The sequence below is a fragment of the Rhamphochromis sp. 'chilingali' genome (assembly GCF_963969265.1).
Source record: "Rhamphochromis sp. 'chilingali' genome assembly, chromosome: 20".
Classification (NCBI taxonomy): domain Eukaryota; kingdom Metazoa; phylum Chordata; class Actinopteri; order Cichliformes; family Cichlidae; genus Rhamphochromis; species Rhamphochromis sp. 'chilingali'.
In genome coordinates this window covers 18,067,527-18,092,507 of record NC_137947.1, presented here as the reverse complement: position 1 = coordinate 18,092,507, position 24,981 = coordinate 18,067,527, and the positions used below count along the sequence as shown (strand labels likewise).

Genomic DNA, 24,981 nt, shown 5'->3' with positions numbered 1-24,981 from the left:
TATTAGGTTATGCTATAAATCAGGTGTCATCAGGTCCTCTCATAGACTTCATTAGAAAAGTTGTTTTGGTCTCTGGTTTGAAGATTATATTTATGAAGCCTAATGTGTTTGTTGCATTTAAACGTGTCACATCAACAAATTGTGATTTTACAAAGATTGAATCGCTTTCTGTACAGGTGTATCAGTACAGGTGTAAGACAGACACAGAGATCTGTTAGCATAATATACCACATAGCAATCTATTTGATTTGTCAGATAATTCCATTATAAATGACTCGACTCCATGAACAGGGTTTAAAGGTCCAGTTTGGGGATTCAAATTAGCAGCAATCTCACCCAGAGGTCAGCTAGCAGCTATAGAGAAATGACTGACACTCAAAGCAAGCCCTTAATCTTAGTATAATATAAACGGATAAGTTAAATTAGGAAAACACCACTGAAGGTGATTAATCCATGCTGTTAAACCTTGTCCCTATGAGAAGATTTTTTTTTGTCACAAAATGTAAATAAAATAAAATGAACTTTAGAACAAAGACTGCCACATGGCATTATTTTTTAACCATGTGGCAGTGGTTTGCTGCTTGCTTGCTATAACTTTATAGCTAATTCTTTTTCTACATTCCTTTTCTGCTAGTCACTTAATGAGGCTGGATCAGAGAGCCATCCACTGCCCTATTCGCCTCTACCGCGAGGATCCAGAGATCCCATGCCCCACAAAGGTAAGAAAAATATTTATTTTCTTCAAAATTAAGAAGAAACATTGAGATCCTGGTTCTATAGATTATGTAAATGAGTCATAACGCTAACAGCAGCAGAGAGTGGGAATCTATTGAACTTGAAACTGAGTTGAAGTTATCTATTCTTATTGATCTCTTCTCATCTGTGTGATGTGTTGATAGTGGGAATAAATCTGAGTAATCTCAGCTAACTCTGATCTGAGTGTAAGCGTGGGAGCATGCAGTACATAAACAGAATGAAGCATCCTTGATCTGTTGATACTAGACATTGATTAGGCCTCATATTGACCCAGTGTAGTATGTTGATGTAATTATGTAGCAACTTCTTAACATCAAACACTGCACTCTAGAAAGAATACAACACATTCATTAAAACGACACACTGCTCTAAATTAATGGCGAAGGCCACCTACTGCTTTTGTACCAGATACTCAGCTGAGACTTTGAGAAAAAACAAGTCAAGTTCAATATTATTATACGTATCATACCCACAGGTCATTATCCCGTAATCAGCTGAAATGATTTACTGCAACCAAAATTAACTAATTCAATTCATTCCACTTGCATTTTTTTTTTTTGTTGCATGAATTCACAACAAAAGTAACATCAAGGTGTTTTATATTGTAAGGTAAAGACCCTACAGTAATACAGAAATAACCCAACAATGACACCCTATGAGCAAGCACTTGGTGACAGTGGGAAGGAAAAACTCCCTTTTAAACAGGAACAAACCTTCAGCAGAACCAGCCTCAGGGAGGGTGCCTCATCTGCCGTGACCGGTTGAAGGTAAAGTGAGGAAAACCAAATGTGCATTTTAGTCAGTTCGTTTGACAATTTAGTGGTTTTCTTAATAATTAAACTGAATTAAATAAAGGAAGTGAATATATTTTATTTTAATACCACCAGAAACAAAAGTAAAATTCTTAAAATGCCCTCTATACACACATTCCAGCTATTAACATAAAGTAACATAAACACAACCTATGCTTCAGCCACAGTTCCAGAGATGAGCAGTCTCTTATGGATCCAGCATATGTACAACATATGGAGGTGGAAGACCATTTAAGGCTTTAAATGCAAGCAGTAGCACTGTATACTGGATTCTGTAGTGCAAAGGAAGCCAGTGTCAGTAATGCAATCTCTCTCTTTTTTTCTTTCAGTCAGTAATTGTCTGCTGCATTTTTGGACTAATTTTAAACAAGCAAGAAATGATTTACTAACTCCAGTATACTGTGCATAACAATAGTCCAGTCTACATGTAACAAAAGCATGCAGAAAGCATCAGAGCTGATGGTTTTAGACAAAATTTTAGTCCGTGTCAAATTTGTGTCAAGGATTTTAAACCTGTGTTTTAAAGTGGGTAAGGAGCCCAGGTTATGTGTCAACCTAGTTCATAGTGGAGGGCCTAACGATACGGCTTCTGTTTTCGATTCATTTGACTGTAAAAACTGTGGGATGTTTCTATATCCAAGATGCAGACAGTGGGCCTTCATATGCAGCAATAAGAGGATGCGTGCTGATAGTTTAATAATAAAGATAATTTTAAACATAAAATTTCACAGTCAGCCACCAGTTTTTCCATGTCTTGCAAAAGAAAATAAACATGCGAAGCAGTGTCTTCTATTTTCCAAATTCACGTTTATATATAGACTTTATGGAAACCCAGATTTAAGTAAGCCTGACTCTTGGACTTGGCTTTGTGGAGTTGTTTAAAGCAGAATTAACAGATACGTTTGGCTTAATAACTCATTTGGCTTAATAAGTACCCTATTTCAGGGTTCAGGGTAGTTAACTATTACTTCATGCTTGAGAGATTCATCAATGATGTCACATTGCAAGATATTTGTGATGAGCTGACAACCACTATAGTAGCATTACTTATCAGTTGCGAGTGCTTCTAGGCTAATATACAGTAGAGTAGACCTCCATCCACATTAATGGTGCCAAGGACAGATCTATGTCATGAAAGCCAGGATGGTGGCAGCTCTCATCGGAAGTAAGGACAGAAAGAGCCTTGTGCTTTGTCAAAATCAGACCTGGCTAAGAACAACTCATTTAAAGGTGAGGGGACCTGCCACATGAAATATTTCTCCCCTCTGACTGAGATCAGAGTAACAGTGACAGTCTCCATTTGTTATTTTTATGATGCGGTGCTGCAGCCTTAGATAACACAGCCCTCGTCTTCGCCCTTCACCTCCTCTTCGTGTCCCTGCCTCGTCGAGCCCCTACCCCCGCTCTTATTTTTTTCTTTCCCCCCCGTTTATTTGCTCTTCTCAAACACAGTTGAGTTTTCTCTATGTGTGGGAAACGGTCACAGTAACTCCTCATTCAAAGAGAACAAAGTGGTGACAAAGCAGCGCTACAACAAACAGAATGGTTGAGACAGTAATTCCACACAAATGCGTGCTGAGGTAAATTCAGTAAATGAACAAAAGCGCTGAAACAATGCGCTGCATAATTTTGTGCAAATCACTGCAGAACTCTTGTTTCAACACACACGGTAAATTAAACAAATCGCTACATGTTTGTTCAAAATTTGTTGCAAAAGTAAGCCACTCTGGTCTTACTCTGTATCGTGCTTTTCCCACTGCAACTGCTGCTTCTTGTGCCATGTGATTAGCCTGTTTGCTTTATGCTTTAATCTTGAGAATCACAATCAATACTTGAATAAAAAATGCACTTCAACAGCTTTGGCTTTTTAAAGTACACATTATGCGGTATGTGATTGTGACAGTAGTTGTTTGGGTTAATGGTGTGGTCTTTTTAATAGAGAGGCAAGCGGGAGGCTGTTTGGTTTTATCCGGACTCCAGAAATAGCGGCCATATCAGCAGCGTATCTGAGATCGCTCCGACGGTGTCTCAGGAAAAACTCCGCCTTACCTCCCTTGAACCCCCTGCACCTAACTACTCCACCGTGTTACCTGTTTGAAAGCCCCAGAGTCTGGTTGGCATAGGTAATTACAGCAGCTAGGAGCTCCCAATGGAAGGCAGCACTGGCAGGTCACTGCCCAGGGACAGAGGGGTGGAAACTGTGCTCCTGTCTTGGTTGGTGAAGGACACGGAATAAAACAAGGTAGCAGAGAGAAGAGCAGGGGAGAGTAGTGAAAAAACATTTGCTGCTGTGGTAGTGAAATCTAAATCGTAATTTCATAGACATCTGACAGCAGACAGAGAGGAAAGTAGGGGGGAAAGGACGGGGAAATCAGGAAGAGGGGCAGCTTTAAACAGTGAAAGGAGATGAGACTTCAGAATGAGAGGAAACTAGACAAAAGGCAAAGTGAAGGAGGATAGTGTGCGGCTCTAGTGTGTCTTGACGAAGGCGTGACACAGAGTGGAGTACATAGTCTGGCAGAGGGGCCCGAGGATCGTCCACTACTGTCACCTTAGCTCTAACTCTCAGTGCTGGTCCAACTGTCAGCTCGACTCTGAATCTAACAGTCCAAGATGGAGTCTCAGTGTAAAGTATAGTTTGCCTTCATGAAGACTGGTCTATACTACACTATTACACAGCCAATTACACGATGCAGTCTTGTGTCTTACTGTGAAGATGTATCATTTCAGCCTGGAAAAGAAAAAAAAATGTGCTGAGTTATTTATTACCACCTTGTCTTTTTCTTGAGGTGGCACATTTTGAAGTCAGATTTACATGTTGATTTCATAGATCTAATTATAGCTGTAGTTAAGAGGTATGTATGTAAAAAAAAAAAAAAAGTAAGGCTTGAGACTTGATTGATGTATCCGTGTGCACAGAAGAAATTTTAATGAACTGCCTTTCATTTCCTTTGTATAATTCAATAAATATGCCAGACACTAGAAGCTGCTTTTTCACATGTATCAGATTAAATCTGATTGGGCCATCCTTCAGCAGTGACAGCTGTAAATGAAGGGGATGTCTCTGTACAAGCCAAGTAAATAGATCAAGAAAAAAAGCCCCACCTGGTATCTGCCTTACAGTATGAGCCCTGGGCCCTTTTAATCTCGCTTTTCTGGGCCTGCTTCCAGCTACTTTGTATGTATGTAACTTAAATGGTGCACAACTGTTATTAAAATCCCCAGAGGAAAGCAGCCTTCAAAGAAGAAAAAAAAACCTCCTTTCTGATGATACTCATGGGGCACCTCGCATTTGTTTAGAAGTTCGCTTTTGTTACATGTCGAGGTGATCTGCACTGCAGCTCCTGCTACAATCCCCACAGCTCCCTCGGCACTCCTCCCCGAAATGGAGCAACGGGAACAGATCCAAGCTAAGAGTAAACTGTTTTACAGTTGCTGCACAACAAATAAACAAACATCTGGAAGCATTCAGAGTGGCCCATTAGAAGGGCTCTGGGCTTTGCCAAAAAGGGGTAAATGATGAGGAATGGGCTGTCGAGAGGCTGGTGGAGACAGGGGAGAGGCCAGATGACAGAGCTGTGGGTGCTAAGCACTGCCTTTTAGAGCTCAGCTGGGCTCAGAGAGATCTACACCTGCTGCTATCTCCTCCTCCCCTCCTCTCCTCCATCAGACATCTGGATGGGATACATGACTAATGGATGACTAAACTGCTAGTGTTGAAACTTAGCTGTTGTCATTATGAAGGAAAAGGTTGTTTGTCTGACTGATGACTTAATGTCCTCTGTACAACACACTTGGTAAAAGTAAAAATCAGTTTGACGGCTTTAAAATGAAAAAAATAGATATACCCCGATGTCTGTTTATCGTTGTTTGTGTAATAACCAGAGCTGATTGTATCTTCTATAAGTGCTTAGATTAGATGCTGTTGTGAATGCAAATCTGTTTTGAAAACATGTTCCGCTGATTATGAAATTGCTTCCTAAATTAACTGGCATTACATCAGACATCTGTTTCTTAACCCCGTAGGTTTTTCTGCACCGAGCTGTTTTTTCCGTGCTTATCTTGAGTGATAACTTAGTTCTGGTCGATGTCAATCTGTAGATAGAATGACGACTCTGCTCTTTCAGCTGACAGTCCTTCCATTCTGGTTTGGGCCACATGTTCCGAAAGTATGGAAACATCCTCTCTGGAACTTAGTGAGAAAACACAGAGCAAAGCTTTGACGTTTCCCATTAGACATACGTGCTCTGCAAGACATTTCACTCAGTCCCGTAATGATTATACCAGGACAATCTGTCCCCTGATAAACATCACTCTTAAACACAAAGACTTGCTTTGGCCCCCACACAACTAAAATGAGCCACATGGAAAGGGAAAAGTGTAATCTTTTCCTCAAGACTGTCCCAGAGAGTCCTTTGCAGAGCTGCTTTCTATAAACTTTTGTAATAAACCAAACAAAATTTGAAGTGTGCATTCAACATCAATGAGAAGGGACAGATGATGAAATGCTGTTACAGAGAGTGATATATATACACACAGTGAGCTGGCAGCTATATACCGAGCCTCTGCACCAAACTCTAAAAAGTAAATTAACAAAGTAAAGACATGGCCTTCTTCCCGGGTACTGACTTCATAAAAGTGTTTCCCAAGCACTCGTCACTTCATGAAGGTTTTATTTCTCTGCAGCGTCTGCCAGTTGGTGAGCTGATGAGGTGTCTTAAGTTTAGTGTGTAATGACTGGGTGTCTTGTTGCCATCTCGGAAGTTGTCATGTAAATCAAAATCCAGCTACAAAACTGACACAGTCGAACAGATGTTCCCCTTTGTTTAAATGACCATGCACAGTGTTAGCCTCGGGAGCTACTTGGACAGATAATGTCGAAATGTAAGATATTGTACCGTGGTGCTGCGATGCAAATTTTCTAGAAGTACTTGCATGGCGTAACTTTGTGCTGAACATTGGGGGGGTCAAGATCTCTGTCTAAATAAATAAATAAATCTGGGTAAATTCCCAGATGATTAAACATGCAACTATTTTGCTGGCAATACCTGAAATGAGTAAAGAAAATCAACAGCCTATTTATGCAAGTTAATTCTTAATTTCATTAGGGGGGTTATATTGGTTGGATCTGATTATTGGGGGGGGGTCATAACCCCCCTAACACCCCTGGAAATTACGCCCCTGAGTACTTGCTATATTTCATCTCAAATATAGCTAAACAGCTAAAACTAGCCTTCAATTTATACATTACATAGTAACGCTTATAATTTGCTCACAATGTAATACAGTGTTCTCTACTTATTAGGCTAAAATTTATCTTACGATATTAAAAGACAAAAGGAAAAAGTACATGTGTATTTATTGTGTGATTTGGCGCTATATAAATAAAATTGAATTGAATTGAATATTTATCAGTAATAATATTCTATTTAAAAAGGCACAACATTACGTGTACCCCTTTGAATGTTGTAATTTAACAAAATAAATACCTTTAATACATTTTCCTGTTAAAAATGGCTCTTTACTTGTAGTTGGAAACAAAAAGTAAGTAGAAAAATGTGTCGTAAATGCTCTATATTTCTCTTTTTGCTTCTAAACGCGTATCAAATGTACAAGATTCTGAAAATTCCATCGCGGTCACATCAGTCTACTTTTTGGCAGCGAGGCTCCTGGTGTATATCACAGCATATCACAGTACTATATACTCCCCCTGAATAGGACAGGCTCTATTTCCTTTATCTGAGTCAGATGATGTGATATTATTCCTCCCAGGAGTGGATTGGCTCAGCAACATGAATATCCATTTAAGCCAGCCTATGGAGATGGATGAGGCGAGAGGGGACGAGGCAAACTGGGCCTGCAATCCCTCATCGCGGCTTCGCATTGCACAGCGCTGTCCGCATCCAAAGTGATGAGAGCTCATTTTTAGGAGGCAGGCCTGTCCTTGTTATTACTAGCCCTGGAAATCACCTCTACATTTTCTCCCTTAGAAGCAGGCTAGATTAAAATGCCAGGATAACCTCCTCAACTTCCATGACAGGCTTAACTGCCAAACTGTGACACGCCAGCTCTAAACTGCTTTGAGAAAGCTGCCTTCCACCAAGTGTCATTATCTCTCCGTTATCTGATGGCACTCCTCTCAGTGTGTGAATAATTCTGTTTGTGCAGGGTTTGGGGAAATGTCAGTGACACTATTGTTTTTACCTTGCCGTTTGATGTAGCTGGGAGAGTCTCCCGAGTGTCTTGAGTTCTTAAACTGATGTTGGGCGTATACAGGAGAAACTTAAAGTGGAAAGATAGTACTGTCAGCTTCTGAACTATTCCAAGATATTTGTTTGTTAGTTCCTTTAACTATTGGTATAAAAGTACACATTTCCCTCTCTGATATTCTGCATTAATAAGGGTTGTTTCAGTCAAGTTAAAGTAAAGTTCTGGATTTGGTTTGTCTGAAGCGATTGAAGTGGTTTCATTATGATGCCACCAAGAGTTCACTAATGTTAGACAATTAATGTCACAAATTAATCTGCAATTTTTTAAAGCACCTGTTTTACTTTTTACTGAGTAAAAAAGCTAAGTCATACTTTCCACCCATCACTATTGAAATATGATTATTACAAGCTTTGAGCCACTTTCTCAGCAGCGGGAAAATATGGAGTCTCCTAAATCTTTATAGTCCGTGACTATTGCAGACAAACCTTTGTTATTTATGATGATAGAAACCCAACTGGGCTTACCCGTTAAAACTTTCTTAAGCACAAATAGACGTATGTTTCTTGGCTGCTTCCCTTAATATGTCAGAAGAATAGACAAGGACATGAGTTTCTGCCAAGCAGACCCAACCCTCGTGGAAAAATATACTGCAAGTCCTCTGGACCTTGGTTTACTTCCCAGTTGCACTGGTCATTCTCAGGAAGGTAGCAGAACATAAATCATCCAAAGTGGATAGGCCTGCAACAATCAACTCTGATTCTAATGCAACTACACTATTCATTTTCCACCATGATTTGTAGCTGTGGTTGGGGACAACTGAGATGTGGTCAGTGCTTTCAAGTCGTACTTTCAGTCAGAAGTTGGAGCGGGTTTCTGGAGCCTTCATGGTTTCCAAAGGTGGGAGTCCATCATGGTAATTTAGGATGGGGGTTAGCTGCCAGATGGTTTTGGATATTTTTGCAGCAGGATGGATGTTGGGTCCACAAGCTTTCTTCTGTGTCAGTACCCCGTGAAACAAATTGCTCAGTGAGCAGGCTGAGTCTGTCTACTTGAGGGGGGCTCGCTACCCTTCATTCTGATGAATAGCTACTAACATTCAAGCAGATGGCCGACAACTTGTCATTCTAAAAGGGACAGGATCAGACCAGAACAATGCCTTGTAGCCTTGTAATTATTGCACGTTACCTGGGATGTTTAAACAGACACACAAAACGTCTCATAGTTTATATCAGCTAATATAAAACAATACAGTATTTGTTAAGTACACTTACCTTCTCAGTTTATGTGGCGTCATATATCTTAATCAGGGTGTTTTTTAATAAATTATATTTTAAGTCTGCTGTAGATGCTAATTCTAGGGTAACTGATCGCGCACGGTAATCATTCAAGATCAAAACATGCTTTAATGCAAGTCTGGTTAATGGCTCAAACAAATTAGATTCCAATTCACTCCGCAGCTAGTTTATCATGCTGTATGGCTTACCAGCTGTGCTACATCAGTGAAGCTTTCTGTCAGGAATCTTAACATAGCTATACACAACATGGAAATGCTAATATTTGGTGAAAGAAGAGGCCACACAGCAGCATAAGGTGAACTCTGGCTTGAGAATAGGTTCTGAAGTGCAATAAAACATTGATACGGCTAATGATCTTTTTTAAAATTTATCATATTGAGTATACAACAAAACTCAGCACAATTTCAAGCAATAAAAACAAGACTTCCACAGTGTTCCATATAGTACTGTGCAAAAGCCATCACTTTATTGAAAGATGTATACAAGGAAATACAGTATCTAAGGCAAAAACAGAGTTTGTACAACTCTAATGAGCTTGAAAGTCAATATTCGGTATGACTACCTTTATTCTTCACAGCCTTAACCCTCTAAAGCCCATCGATCGTATTTGATACACGTGTTTTTGTGAGTTTTTGAGACTTCTACATCATCAGCGTGACTTTTTTTTACCCTCAAAAAATGATGTAACACATTTCTAATGACTAAATTGCAAAACTATGGCTTATGTAGAAAATGTGATACAAATTAAAACTCATGCAGATTAAAATTTGATATATTTTTACAAATTTTAAGGTTAAACAAACACTTCATTATCAAAAAAGTAAAGATTTCTGGCAGTTATTTCATGGTGGAGGTTTTAAAGGGTTAACTCTCTCAGGCAGGTGATGGGAAGTTCTTTTCATTTCTTCAGAATGAGTTCTCCAGGCTCCTTGAAGGACATTCAAAGCTCTTCTTTGGATGTTGGCTGCCTTCTGTTCCATTCTCTATCATGCTGGTACTTATAATGTGCACTATGTGAAAAATGAAGCTTTTCCCAGTCATCCACTTGGTATCTCCAGATGTTATTGCAATGATAAATTTTGACAACATCACTGGCTGAAATGTAGCCCCATAGCATGAGAAAGCCTCTACCACGTTTCAAAGTTGGCTTTAGAGACATACTATTGTACCTCTCTCTTGACCTCCTCTGTACATTTTGACATATTTCAAATTTGAATTCATCACTCCATAAGATCTGTCCAGACACACTGCACACCATACCAAGATACAGCATGTTTTTCTCATAGATCCAACTAAAGATATGGAAAAGAATTGTGTGTTTCTGCATCAGAATGCTTGGAACAAAGTTTCTAAAGATACAATTTCAATTTGGTTCCTTGATAAATCTGTTATGTATAGACACAACAAACCCTTTGAGATAGGTGCTTTTTTAGGTCAGTGTTAGGTGCGTCAACACACAAGAACCTGAACATGACGAGGTGCAAACACAAACTTTCAACGATCTTCAGAAAGCCTGAAGAACTGTTGGTCAAAACTACTTTTAAAAATGACCTCATACTCCTTTGAAGCAAAATATAAAGAAATATGGCGTAGGGAAATTCTCCCTTCTTTTCATTTTAACCAATGCATAACCAGATCCTAGCAGTGTAGTGATTAGAGTGGCACTCTTATTCACCGACATGGAACTGCAAAACTACAAAAATAATTCTCAAATTGTAATATAATTCAATTCTTCTTTAAAAGTTTACGAACACTTGATATTTGTTAATAATAGAGGCCATCATTTTTAGAAAAGGAGTCCTTACCATTTTACAGGAATGAAACTACAGGGTAGATTACTTTAGTGCTGTTGGCACAACAACACTATGAAGAGATTTCCATGTGTCTTAATTGACACAATTAAGACACATTGAAATCTCTTCATAGTCTCCATGAAGATCTTCAAGGGATTTTTTTTATAGTCAATTCATTGAAGCACTAACAGAATTACTAAAAGACTGCAATATTTACATTACTGATATATTAAAGTGATAATAGTACAGGGTGGGCCGTTTATATGGATACACCATAATAACATGGGAATGGTTGGTGATATTAAAGTCCTGTTTTCTGGCACATTAGTATATTTGAGGGGGCAAACTCCTCAAGATGGGTGGCGACCATGGTGGCCATTTAGAAGTCGGCCATCCTGGATACAACTTTTGTTTTTTCAACAGGAAGATGGCCATGTGACACATCAGACTTATCGGTAATGTCACAAGAAAAACAATGGTGTGCTTGGTTTCAATGTAACTTTATTCTTTCATGAGTTATTTACAAGTTTCTGACCACTTATAAAATGTGTTCAATGTGCTGCCCATTGTGTTGGATTGTCAATACAACCCTCTTCTCCCACTCTTCACACACTGATAGCAACACCGCAGGAGAAATGCCAGCACAGGCATCCAGTATCCGTAGTTTCAGGTGCTGCACATCTCGTATCTTCACACCATAGACAATTGCCTGCAGATGACCCCAAAGATAAAAGTCTAAGGGGGTCAGATTGGGAGACCTTGGGGGCCATTCAACTGGCCCACGATGACCAATCCACTTTCCAGGAAACTGTTCATCTAGGAATGCTCGGACCTGGCACCCATAATATGCTGGTGCACCATCTTGCTGGAAAAACTCAGGGAACGTGCCAGCTTCAGTGAATAAAGTGGGAAACACGTCATCATGTAGCAATTTCAAATATCCAGTGGGCTTGAGGTTTCCATTGATGAAGAATGGACCCACTATCGTTGTACCCCATATACTGTATCACACCAAATCATCACTTTTGTTGTTCCAACAGTCTTGGAGGGATCCATCCAATGTGGGTTAGTGCCAGACCAATAGCGGTGGTTTTGTTTGTTAACTTCACCATTCACATAAAGGTTTGCCTCATCACTGAACTAAATCTTCTGCGTGAACTGAGGTTCCTGTTTCAATTTTTGTTTTGCCCATTCTGCAAATTCTGTGCGCCGATCTGGGTCATCCTCGTTGAGATGCTGCAGTAGCTGGAGTTTGTACGGGTGCCATTTGTGAGTAGCTAATATCCACCAAAGGGATGTTCGACTAATGCCACTCTCCAGTGACATGCGGCGAGTGCTACGCTGTGGGCTCTTGCTGAATGAAGCTAGGACAGCCACTGATGTTTCTTCATTAGTGACAGTTTTCTTGCGTCCACATTTTGGCAAATCCAACACTGAACCAGTTTCACGAAACTTAGCAAGCAGTTTGCTAACTGTAGCATGGGAGATGAGTGGTCTTGTAGGGTGTCTTGCATTGAAATCTGCTGCAATGACCCGGTTACTGCGTTCACCAGATATCAACACAATTTCGATCCGCTCCTCACGTGTTAACCTCTTCGACATGTCAATGGCTGTGAACAAAGAGAAACTTGTCAATAACTCATGAAAGAATAAAGTTACGTTGAAACCAAGCACACCATTGTTTTTCTTGTGACATTACCAATAAGTTTGATGTGTCACATGGCCCTCTTCCTATTGAAAAAAAAAACAAAAGTTATATCCAAGATGGCCGACTTCTAAATGGCCACCATGGTCACCACCCATCTTGAGGAGTTTGCCCCCTCACATATACTAATGTGCCACAAACAGGACTTTAATATCACCAACCATTCCCATGTTATTACGGTGTATCCATATAAATGGCCCACCCTGTATAATACAACAACTCCAGGTCTGCATGGATGCACTTTTCTTTTTCCTCTGGAGCATTATTTGTCCATACACACACACAATGTCATTCCCAGGTACCCTCTATGCTCTGAGCTATTGTCGTGAAAAGAGCTGAACTCATCTGTCAATTATGGTAAGCTCCATTGGGCGATTGTCTAAACTGTTTTCTCACTCTCTGGATTCACTCTGCTGAATCCTGTGATTTATTTTCAACTGCCTAAGCATCAATACACAATTGGGAGACACTAAGCTGTGATGTCTGAACACAAACTATTGTCAGAGTATCAGCATAGCTCACATTAAGTGCCATTTAGATTATTCATTGCACTGGGCTGTGTGAAAACTGCTTGTAAAGAGAAGAGAAGGCCATTATCCCATATGCCGGGATTCCTGTGCTATGGATCTAAGCTTCTGTTTACTTCAGATTCACTCTCCAACTGAATGAACGGTGTCAAGGCTGAGCCGAAAACAGGCACAGATTTTGTGCCCCGCCTTGAAGTCCATAAGGTCAACTGGATATGAATGTCAGTGCTATTTTGTAGAACTGACATGCATTTTATCTCTTTTAAAATATAAAAGGGGCCCTAGGTTACAGGAAGTAGTGGGTTTTATGGTTTGCACAGGCTTCAACATCTCAGCTCAACCAGAATGAAAAGAGCAGGGTCACTGAAATGCTAGGAAGTCCAAAACAACCTTTTAATCTGTCACATTCATTTTCTTATTAGGTCCCTTTAAACAGACAGAGCAGGTTTCCCTGTCATTGTAATATGAGCGGACAAGTTATTTCACCATCATAATTTGATTTGTCGATAGTTTCTGGCATGTTACGTCGCTGCATTGCAAGATGATTGGATTGACTGTTTTTTTTTTCAGACACATACATTTATCCCAGATTGTTGCACAGCTTCATCCCTATCGTAAAGGATAAACATGTACTCAAACCTAAACCTTCAAACCACACCGAATATGATGAAAAAAAATATTTTTGGTTTTGTGTATTTGCTGAAATTATGAACTGCTATAATGCAGCAGAATGTCAATAAACTGATTGAAAACGCTGAAAGCACGAATAAACAGGAGCTATTTTTGTGCATGTGAGTGTTTAGTGCCTGGAGAGCTTCTAAAGAAAGCAAAAATATGTCTCACAATTTGACACCATTAGCAAGTGTTAACGCATAACCTTTGGCAACACTGGCCAGCCGCTCTGTACCATTTTAGGCATCTTCTGCAGGAGCGGTTCTGAGCTAAGGACTTGGACAGCTGGATAACTGAGATGGGGTGGAGGGCATGCTGCTGGATAAAGTGAAACAAACATATCTGGCGGTCTGATTCTATGTTTGCATGTTTCCACTGTGACCCTGACATGCAGTGTCTCAGAGCTAGCCAACTGTTTGTTTTTTGCCCTTTGGTCTATGTTTTACTGAAATAACTAGCCCCTCCCCCCCTTGTTCTCCTTAAATTATAATCTCCCTGTAAATAATAGTGGCCACTATTTTCAAGTGAAAAGAGAACATTTTGAACCATCACCCAGATTAGTGTTTTTCTGTTATATAGCAGGCGGTAGATTGTAATAAGAGAGCCGAAAAGATGATTATTAAGATAACCTTGGGAGAGAAGCGATAGCACAGCCATCAGCATCTGTCCTTCCTGCAGTCACTAACCCACGGTGACATTTTGGCTCAGGAGCAGCTCGAGCAACAGCAGTTTATTTGCACTTTGTATACAATAGTTGAAGGGGTGCAGTATAGCTTTTTATTATTGTTATTATTGTACTGTTGTAGGGATCGCTTCCACAGTCTGATTCTATTGTGATGTGTTGTTACCCATTAGTGTATGGCGAGGTAATCCTGACAAATACAGTGAACAAATCAAGGACATTAGTGCCGTGATGTGCAGTCGATAATATTTGGCTTCATTAATTCCTATGCCCTGAGATGACATCCCACTCCTATTAGGTTTGAAATCTCATCCCCTTCTCCTCTATACCTCAGCTGTGGCTCAACCAAGCAGCCAAGCAGATAATACGCTCTGAGCTCTGAAACATGTACCATTATAATTAGCTTTGTCAGGTCCTAGCCCCTACAACCCTCATGCAGATAATATGATAATATGTCTTCATAACCAGCTGACCTTACATGCTCAATATTTCTCCCCTTATGAAGATTACATGTCAATAAAGTAATTGAGTCCCGGGGTGTGTGGCAAGTGAAGATTTAGGTTATAGGACTTTTTCGGGGCAGTGATGTACGAGCGTTATTATTTTACCTGTCAGGAGATGTGCAGGGGCTGAGGACAGTCCGAGGGTGTCAGGGGGGAAGGAGAGGTGAGGAGGGAGACAGAGAGAGAGAGAGGGGAGACAGAGAGACACAGATAAGAGGAAACAGAAAGAGAGGGGAGGGTGCAGAAAGAAATGAAGTGAGCCAAAGAGGAGCACGGACAAGGCAGCGTAAGGAAGACAGAAATGAAGAGAGGAGGGAAGACTGGGAAGAGCAGAAGAGGCGAGATCATTTCTCAAAAGGACGGACAGATCCACAGTTAATCATTCCCTCATACCTTCATCTCCATGTCCCCCTGCCTCACTCTCTGCATATGAGCAGGGGATATGTCATATTAATTAAAAGAAATAGAGTTGCAGTGGAGCCATCCATCTGCATAAGGCATAGGGAGGCCAGAGGGGCATGAAGAATCTCACAAAACACAAACGTATCATCACCACAGCCTCAAATCTGATTGGCTACCCTGGGTTCATCAGTTGTAATTCTGGCAGGAAATGACGGCATGTAATTTGACACTGCTATAAGCTGAATGTGATGTCACCAAGTGCACATTTTTCATCCTTTTAACCTTAAATTTACAGTATCTGTTGGCTGCTTTTCTTTGTACTCGCATTTTGTACTCCCATAATCACCTATAACTCACACAATGTCTGGCTCTAAAATACTCTTAAATACATATCAGAGCAGCATGATTATGGCCAAAATGATTAAAGCGATAATTCTGATTAGAGCTGGGCGATATATCGAGTTTTTAAAACATATCGATATATTTTTATACGAGATATAAGATGTGACAATATCCTTTATATCGATATAGTCTATGTTACGTTATAATTATAGTTGTGGAGCCGCAAGTTTGCCTCTCTTTCGTCCACTTTTGTCTCTACGCAACGTTACTCCGCCTCGCCTTCACTGAAGACAACTCCCCCTCCTACCCCATCGCTTCACGTGCAGGCAGCGACAAGACGGACACGGCAAATCTCCGTTAACGAGTTACTGCGCATCGCCCCATGCGTGGGGCTGGACGGCGTCAACGTGCTAACGAGCTAAACATGCTAACGAGCTAACCGCGCTAACGAGCTAACAGCGCTAACCCTAAAATCCTTTCATTCTCTCAAAAGTTGATAGCGCGCCTTATGTATGAATTCTGGTTGTGCTTGGTGGCCGCGAACCGATTTTATGTGGTACACGGCGTTCAGCAATCTGTCAAAAAATGTTTGAGTACGACTTTGGTAAGCTACGGAGCTGCACCGCTTGATAGATTGTCGGCGCATTACGGCTACCGAGGAGCTTCGCGGAGTGATACGTACTGTGCATCAACGTAATATTACCGTATTGTGTGTGTATAAGGACCATAAATGGCACCTGTAAGAGACGTGGTTATGAAGCGGATTTCAAACTCCAGGCTATCAGTCACACAGTAAAACTTGGGAACAGAGCAGCTGTAAAATCTGTCTGTCTTTGTTATTACGCTCAGCGTCTTTTAGTTTACATTTTGACTGCACAATTGTGAGCTCTTTGTTTAGCACAAAAACAACCTTGTTTTCTTTTATTTATGGAGCATTATTATTTAATGAATGCTCATAATTTAATTTTGAGTAATTTTTCATGTACATCTGTGCTGTATGTTAATAAAAGTGCCTGTGTGACATCTGGGACACAGCTTTGACTAAGAACTCTTTTTGTTCTTACTTTATGGCTTAAAAAAAATATCGAGATATATATCTTATATCGCCATCCAGCTAAAAAATATCGAGATATGAATTTTGGGTCATATCGCCCAGCCCTAATTCTGATCAATACTCCCATCAGAACCTGTCACAATTATTCATTGATTTTAGTGACAAAAATGGTTTTATTTCACCTCATGTAAACGAAACAGCGATTTAACGTCCGTGCTGTGCTTCTTTCCTGATAATGTACAAAACTTACACTGTGCTACATTCCTGACACGGTCAGGCACTGCTTTAGGGGGCACTAAATTTGCTTTTGCTTTGCGTTCTACAGTTAGGTCTATAAATATTTGGACAGAAATTATTTTCTAGTTTTAGTTCTGTAGTTCAAAAAGATTGCATAAAAGTTTGAGGAACTAAAACTTTTTTTTAAACACAATCCCTTCATATCAGGAGTATCAAAAGTAATTGGATAAATTAAATAACTGAAAATAAAATGTTCATTTCTAACACTTGGTTAAAAAACCCTTTGCTGGCAATGGCAGGCTGAAGTCTTGAACTCATGGACATCACCAGATGCTGGGTTTCCACCTTTTTAATGCTCTGCCAGGCTTTTACTGCAGCGGCTTTTAGTTGCTGTTTGTTTGTGGACCTTTCTGTCTGAAGTTTAGCCTTCAAATGAAATGTATGCTCAACGTGGTTAAGATCGGGTGGATGACTTAGCCATTCAAGAGTATTCCTCTTCTTTTCTTTAATAAACTTCTGGGTTGCTTTGGCTGTATGTTTTGGGTCATTGTCCATCTGTATTATGAAACACTGCTCAAACAATTTGACTGCATTTAGCTGGATTTGATCAGACAGTATATCTCTGAACCCCTCAGAGTTCATTCAGCTGCTTCTGTCCTGTGTCACATCGTCAATAAACACTAGTGTCCCAGTGCCACTGGCGGCCATGCCTGCCCAAGCCATCACACTACCTCCGCCGTGTTTTACAGATGATGTGGCATGCTTTGGATCATTAGCTGTTCCATACTTTTTTCTTGCTAACATTCTGGTAGAGGTTGATCTTGGATTTATCTGTCCAAAGAATGTTTTTGCCAGAACTATGCTGGAGTTTTTTAGATGTTTTTTTAGCAAAGTCCAATCTAGCCTTTCTATTCTTGAGGCTTTTGAGTGGCTTGCACTTTGCAGCGAACCCTCTGTATTTACTTGGATGCATTTTCCTCTTTATGGTAGACTTGGATATTGATACGCCTACTTCCTTAAGAGTGTTGTTCATTTGGTTGGCTGTTGTGAAGGTGTTTCTCTTCACCATGGAGATGATTCTGCGATCATACACCACTTTTGTCTTACATGGACATCCAGGTGTTTTTGCGTTGCCGATTTCACCAGTGCTTTCTTTCTTTCTTAGGATGTACCAAAATTTTGCCACTCCCACTATTGTACCAGTTTCTCCGATGGGCTTAAGGATGGCTTGTTTCAGCTGCTTTGACCACATGTTGCCTGTTCACAGCAAAATCTTCCAAATGCAACACCGCACCTTAAATCAATTCCAGGCCTTTTATCTGCTTAATTGATAATGACATTACAAAGGAATTGTCCACAGCTGCCCGTAAAATAGCCTTTGGTGCCTTTAAAAAGAGGGGCACATGTTAAGGAGCTGAAACTCCTAAACCCTTCATCCAATTTGAATGCGGATGCTCTCAAATAAAAACTGAGAATCTACACATTATTTCCATGCCCATTATGTATCTGTTACACAGTTGAAATGATGGGCCAACTCATCTCCCGTGCAACATATTTATTTTTACAGAAAACTGTAAAAACAGAAAAATAAGACAGGCCGTACGCTGCCTCTTCACCACTGGCACTACTTCTTCTAGTGTAGCTGACATTACTTTATACAAGTAACTTATACAGTTTCACATTCACATGCACCACCTTTGTAAACTGGTTAAATCACACAAATACATTTTACTATACACATGAACAACATAGTGAACTCATTACAGTTTTATCTTGTTTTTACTACTGTTTAAATCTATTTATGAACCTGTCTTCTTAACTGTATTTAATAAACTAGATCTCTGTCAAATAAATGTTTTTCTTAACATATTTCTACAGCATTCACTCTTCATGAACTAAACATAACGCAATTCACACTTTCTCTTATTGTGCAAAATATATATCTTGTGGCTTTAACCCAAAAATACACCTGCACCGAGCTCACAGAGTTTCGGTACAGTCTAACACTTGGATCGGCACAGGCTAACAACTGGACCAACTTGGAAATTAGCTCTTTAGCTTAACATTCGCCACACACAAGACATTTATCATTAATCGCCACTGCTGTCTGTCACTTTTATAACATCTGTTTATATTATCAACCACCCAGCTTACCTGTAAAAACAGAAAAATAAGACAATCAGTTCTCTTTGGCGCGCAGGCCGTACGCTGCCTCTTCGCCACTGGCACTACTTCTTCTAGTGTAGCGTCAGCTACCGAGGACCGAGCGCCCGTACAGGACCGAGCGCCCTCTGCTGGCGGAACTTATACAACAGTAAAACTTACATTGCAGTGGCCTTACTAAAAGAAAATGTCCTTGAGTATAAAATAAAATGGGGGGCTACTATTTTCATGTCTCTGTCTTTAACATAGTGCCACATATCTAATTAAAATATTTTTTAGTAAACAGGTTTGTCTCAGTGTCCAAATATATATGGACCTAACTTTATTTTAGGAACAGACATTTTCAATATTCTTCGATCATATACATTTAATTGTAGAAAGCCAAAATTGTAATTGAAATTAAAATTTGATTAATTGTGCAGATCTAATACATACTATATGCATGTACAATTCTGTTAGGCAGACTTTGCAAGTACTGCATTGGATCCTTTTTGCCTTCAACAACTCTTCATTTTTAATGATACAGATTTAGCGAGGTATTGGAAACATTCCTCCGAGCTTTTGGTCCATATTGAGATGATAGCATCACACATTTGCTGTAGATTTGTAGGCTTTCATCCATGATGTGACTCTCATGTTGCTCCACATCCCAAAGGTGCTCTATTGAATTGAAATGAGGCCATTTCAGTACAGTGAACTCATTGTTATGTTCAAGAAACCAGTTTAAGATGATTTGAGCTTTGGGATGGATGGATGGATGGATGTGTGTGTATATATGTGCATCATTTTCTATTTCAGTAGATATAATAAGTATCAATAATGCTGTCAATGACTTTGTTTAGCCAGCCACCTAATTTTCAACTTTAGTTCTTTAGTGAGAAGATCTAAACTGTATACATTACAGTGGTGAAAAGTTGCAAAGCAGATTAGCAAACTCAACTTTTTGAAGTGATGGGGATACCAAACTAAATGAATAAATAGGTGGACATATCATATACGCTTGTCAGTTCTTGGACATGAATAGCATACCCCTTCAAGGTAAATGGCACAGATTGCATATGCACAATTGCAAGTGCATCAACCAATATTAGATACTCTATATGTGTGTTACTTTTTGCAATTATTTCTGAATAATTCAATTCTGAAAAGCAAATCTTAAGTACTGGGGTTTCACTCTTATCTTGACAACATTTCTACCTTTTCACATGAGTAACATGCATGCTTAGCTAAAAAAAAACCTGTGATGTCACCAAAGTTTAACCACGCCATCACTAGAAAAATGTTGGTTTTCCTCAAATCTCTGATTTAAAACATCTCAGCAGTTCACATATGTAAGTAATCCTTTCTCTTTTTTTCTTTCTGTATTTAGTGGCTAAATGCCATTTGTCAAGGTACCATTTTGCTCATCATTTTGCCCCTCATAATTTGACTGTCAGTGCTAGAGACAGAGGAAATGGGATGTGAAAATGAGTGTGGTCGATTGAGGTCCAATGACGAAGGTTACACACATTTTCATCTGCTACAGAAGCAGGGGACACACAAAGACAGGGTGGAAGAGCAATGTTAAAGGATATTTTACCATGTCCTTTTGGATTAGGCCTGGAGATTGATATCTTCCAGTCAGATGAAGCTCTGATGTGAGTGATCCAGCTCTTCCATCATTGTGACATGCGGCTCTTGGCTAACGCTCATCCGTGTTGATGGGCACACCCTACGCCACAAGGGCTCTGGCTAGCATACCCACCTTCCTCTTTCCCATCTCTGTCTGCCTCACTCTGCCATCTCTGTTCTTTTATTTCCATTGCCCTTCTCCCCTGTTTTCTGTCACCATGTCATGTTCAATCACTGTTTGGCTGGCCAGGCACTCAGTCGGGCAGGCAGGGAGCAGGGAGCCCCAGGTAGAGAGCTGCCTAACACGCGTCAGGATGGGCACTGAAATGACTCTAATAATGGGGTCCCCGTGTGGCCCAGACTGGCCAGTCAGTTAGCAGGCCTAGGATGGGGACTAATAAGTGTTTGATGTCTGCAGGGGAAGGAAGTGTGAAGGAGTACAGCCAACCCTGGACACTCCAGTCAGGCAGGTGCAGCCAGGCAGGAACTGAGGGGGTCGACTGTGGAACAAGACGTCAGATCAGTATTGATATGTGTCACGCTGGAGGTTGCCACGCTGTTTGTTTAAGAGAGTGTCTCAGAGTAGTACTAGCAGCCATGCAGTAATTGATGTCTAGATCAAAAGTGGAGCTAGAGGACAAGCTGATACGCCTAATGCTCAGTGAAACCAAATTTGTCGATTTTTATAGCGCGGCGAAGAAGGAAAATACTGCACAATGTGTACCTAAATTATCAGTGCATGTGTAAAACTCCGGCAGCAGTTACACTCATGGCTAAATTTGCTGGCCATCCTTGATTTGATGGAAATTACCACTGACAGGCAGTGAGGTGCCATTTTGTCCACTGATGCGTGAAGTCCATCATTGTCTGTGTAGTTGAGTTTAGTTAACATGGCACTTAGCGACTGACATTGCTTTAGAGCCAGCAAAACATTGTCATTGTCATGTCATTTATCTCTTGCTAGACAATTTTCGATGTGGTCTTCACTGAACGCCTCACTGATGCTTCTAGCTTTTTACAGTAGGCATGTGCAGCCAGACAGAGTTTCGGTGCCCTCTAAGAATAAACTGTATGTCAACCCCCTCCGCACATTTTAGGCCCTGATATGGGAGCGAATGGCTTGCCCAGCACCTTGCACTGATAAAGCCACAGCTGTCCTTTCAAGTATGGCCATCTAGTAACAAGCTACTTCCCTTTGAACAGTTTTATGTGGTTGTAATTGACCTGACAATGGGGTTCATTATGCAGTCCCTTTCATGCTGTTTTGCCTGATAATTATTATTTAATGTGTTCGGATGGAGTGCATCATTAATTCATCCCTTCCTCCAATGTCAAAGAGATGAACAGTGAAGTTATCACTCTCTGGTGATTAATATTATGCTCTTTTGTTATTGAATCCTGTCCCAGTGATTAAACCTTCATTGAGCGACTCACCAGCCGCTCTTATTAACGGCGTCATTAACAAACACAGTCAAATCTCTAATTGTGATTTTCGCTTTTTCTTTCGTGTTTTTGGTCAAAGGTTTGAACCACTTATCTGGGCTTTTCTTTTAATTAGAAGTCCCGAGCGTAATGAAGAACACAATCGATCAGTGTCAGGCTATGTGGCGTGCAGAAAATGAGCGCTCATGATTACTTGCGTCATTAGTGCTTTCACGTGCCTTTAAGAGCAGATGAACTGTAGGAGTAAATAACCAGCCTGTCATTAATGTGCTTGCAGTTGGGTTTCTGTTGGTTACATGACAATGTATGCTTTGCAAAAGACCCTCAAAAGGGGGACGTGAGAATTCTGTCCTCCACCTTAAACAACCTTCCTGTTATCTGCAGCCTCCAGAGCTACTGTAACTATTTTTCTCTTCTGGCTCTATATGGAATAAACGTCACTGAAATTAATTTCCTTTTTTCTTCTTCTTCTTTTTTTTTTTTACTAGACCCCTCAGAATGGTAATCTCGTCTTCAGTCAAAATTTATGTGCCCCCGAATTCAATTTCCTTCTCGTCCTCATAAGTTGAAGGTGCAAAGATGGATAACTGACAGACATTTACCTGTATATATGATTATAAATTTAAAGTGTTCAATTAGAGTCTTTAATTTAAAGTGTTTGTCAGCTGTAAGGGTTCAGTCATGCCTGCTAATGCACAGGTTATGCCAGGGGTTTTAAACATATGGCCCCAGGGCCGGAACTGGACAGCTTTGAAAAAATGTGAGGAAGTGCATAGATTTTTGCACTTTCAAGTTTTACACCTTTTCCTATTGATAAAAATCCCCCCCCCCCCATTCATATTACACATACTACAACATAATTAAGTAATATAAAAACAATAAAATGACAAAAACGTTCCTGTTTTTTCATGTAATTTTCTTTAAATTGATGAAAACTTTAGATTTTATAATTACAGAACAGTCTGAGCAATGAACTGCCAGAACTTTTATTCTACACACCTAAGATCACAGAATCCTTGTTCTTTGAAACACACTATATAAAATGAGTTTGACAATCCTGAGTTATGTGCACTGCATGTCGTTTTAGGAGAGGGTGTTATCCTACCTTTTGTTTGCATATATGCTATTGTAAATCATAATCCTTCAGTCACACAGCCAGCCTTCAGCGTCTGAATGTGCTATTTGTCTACCTCAAGGAGAATCATGTAGAAAAAGCTACCTGGTATTGATCAGCGCTGTTTGAGCCATGACCCAGCAACTTTCCTCTGAAAGCCCATCAGGATGTGGCAGTAGCAAATATTTCAACTCTCCATCTGTCACACTTGCGCCAGCCATTTTTTTTTTAAATTCTTTGCTGGCCTTCGGTGTGTGTTGTTATAGCATCTGAATCATGTAGAAAGTTTCTACATCTGTCTCTGTGTTGGTCAGGGTCTCTGTTTAATACCTCACACCCAAAGAAAAAGAAATAAGGCCCTAATGAAAGCTTGTGCAGCAACAATAAAAGTAAAAGTATAATACATCACCGTATTTTATATAATATTATGAAACGGCACCATGTGCCATGTCTTAGCATCCTACATGGCTTGCTATTCACTGTTATGTTGTAGGCTTTTTAATCCCCTCCTTCCTTTTCCTCTCCCTTCTCCCCAGCCTCTGCCTTGGTGAAAAATGGGGCGCATTTCCCTGATAGCCTGTGTGAATGTGGAGAGTATAAATGGCTAATGAATTACAGATGAACATTGACGCAAATTAATCTTCCTGATGTCCCAGGGTTATATGGCAGCTATTTAAAAGTTTAATCAATACGCTGAAGTTGAGAACATGCAGGCGCTGCAGTTGTTTGGCCGCAGTAAACGGCCAGGAGGGGAACAGGGAAGGCATAAGCCCAGGGCATGCATCATGATGACAGCTATTTATGTTTAATGGACTAAATATTTTTTACTGATGGAGGACAAATGTCACTTTAATTCTTAAAGTTACAAGCAGGAGATTTGTTTGGGACTGGTGAAAGATGGGTGACACCTCAGCTGTTTAAAAAGGCTAACTAATGGACATAAGAGTCTATTAGTTAAGACTGAATAGGAATGGATTTTGTTCAAACATGCCATTTTAAAGCTTTTCTGAGAACCGCACATCAAAAATAAAAAAGGAGAGGTTTTACCTAAACAATGAGTGTTTAAATATATAGATTGGCTTAAGTGTGATTCCAAATTGTTCATAGGTGTGGACGTATTAGTGGTTTTCTGTGTCTTTGATTTAACCCTGTGACGTACCGGAAGTCTGTCTAAGGGGTAGCTCTACTTACAACCACTGTGTGGAAATGTCATTTTATTCTATATGGCATCTTTTTTTTTTTTTCAAACTGGATCCAGCTTCTGTTACGTCGTTCATTTCATCTTATTCACTCATTCATCTTATTTATATGAAATCAAGAAAGAGAAAGTATGTGCTGCATTTCCACATTCAGTACTGTGCTGGCTTTCGAGTTGCTTGCTGCTGCTGCTGCTGCTGTTTATCTCTGGCAATATTTAAGTGGCACTCAAAAGAAAAATATACTTAGTTCATACTGCCACACATAGCCAGCACACCAGTACTAAGTGAAACAATTCAATTTCTCTCCATGGCAATGTGCTGTGTGTGCCAGCTGACCTCTCAGTGGGCTGAATCACAGTCTACTGCCTGTTAGTTTATGGGACGCAGAGGGGTTATCTATCTACCGGCTTCCCTATAGAGAGAAGGTGGCGACTCCATCTCATGACGTTGGGCTGAACTGA

General features: G+C 40.2%; 1 protein-coding gene across 1 annotated transcript in view; it reads left to right on the top strand.

The window, feature by feature from the left end:
• The window catches only part of lrmda (leucine rich melanocyte differentiation associated), a 207,581-nt gene that overhangs the window by 176,964 nt on the left and 5,636 nt on the right, over nucleotides 1–24,981 (top strand). The window contains exon 6 of the mRNA XM_080869785.1: nucleotides 635–719. Coding sequence (XP_080725911.1) covers nucleotides 635–719 — 85 coding nt within the window. The remainder of the gene's footprint in view (nucleotides 1–634; nucleotides 720–24,981) is intronic.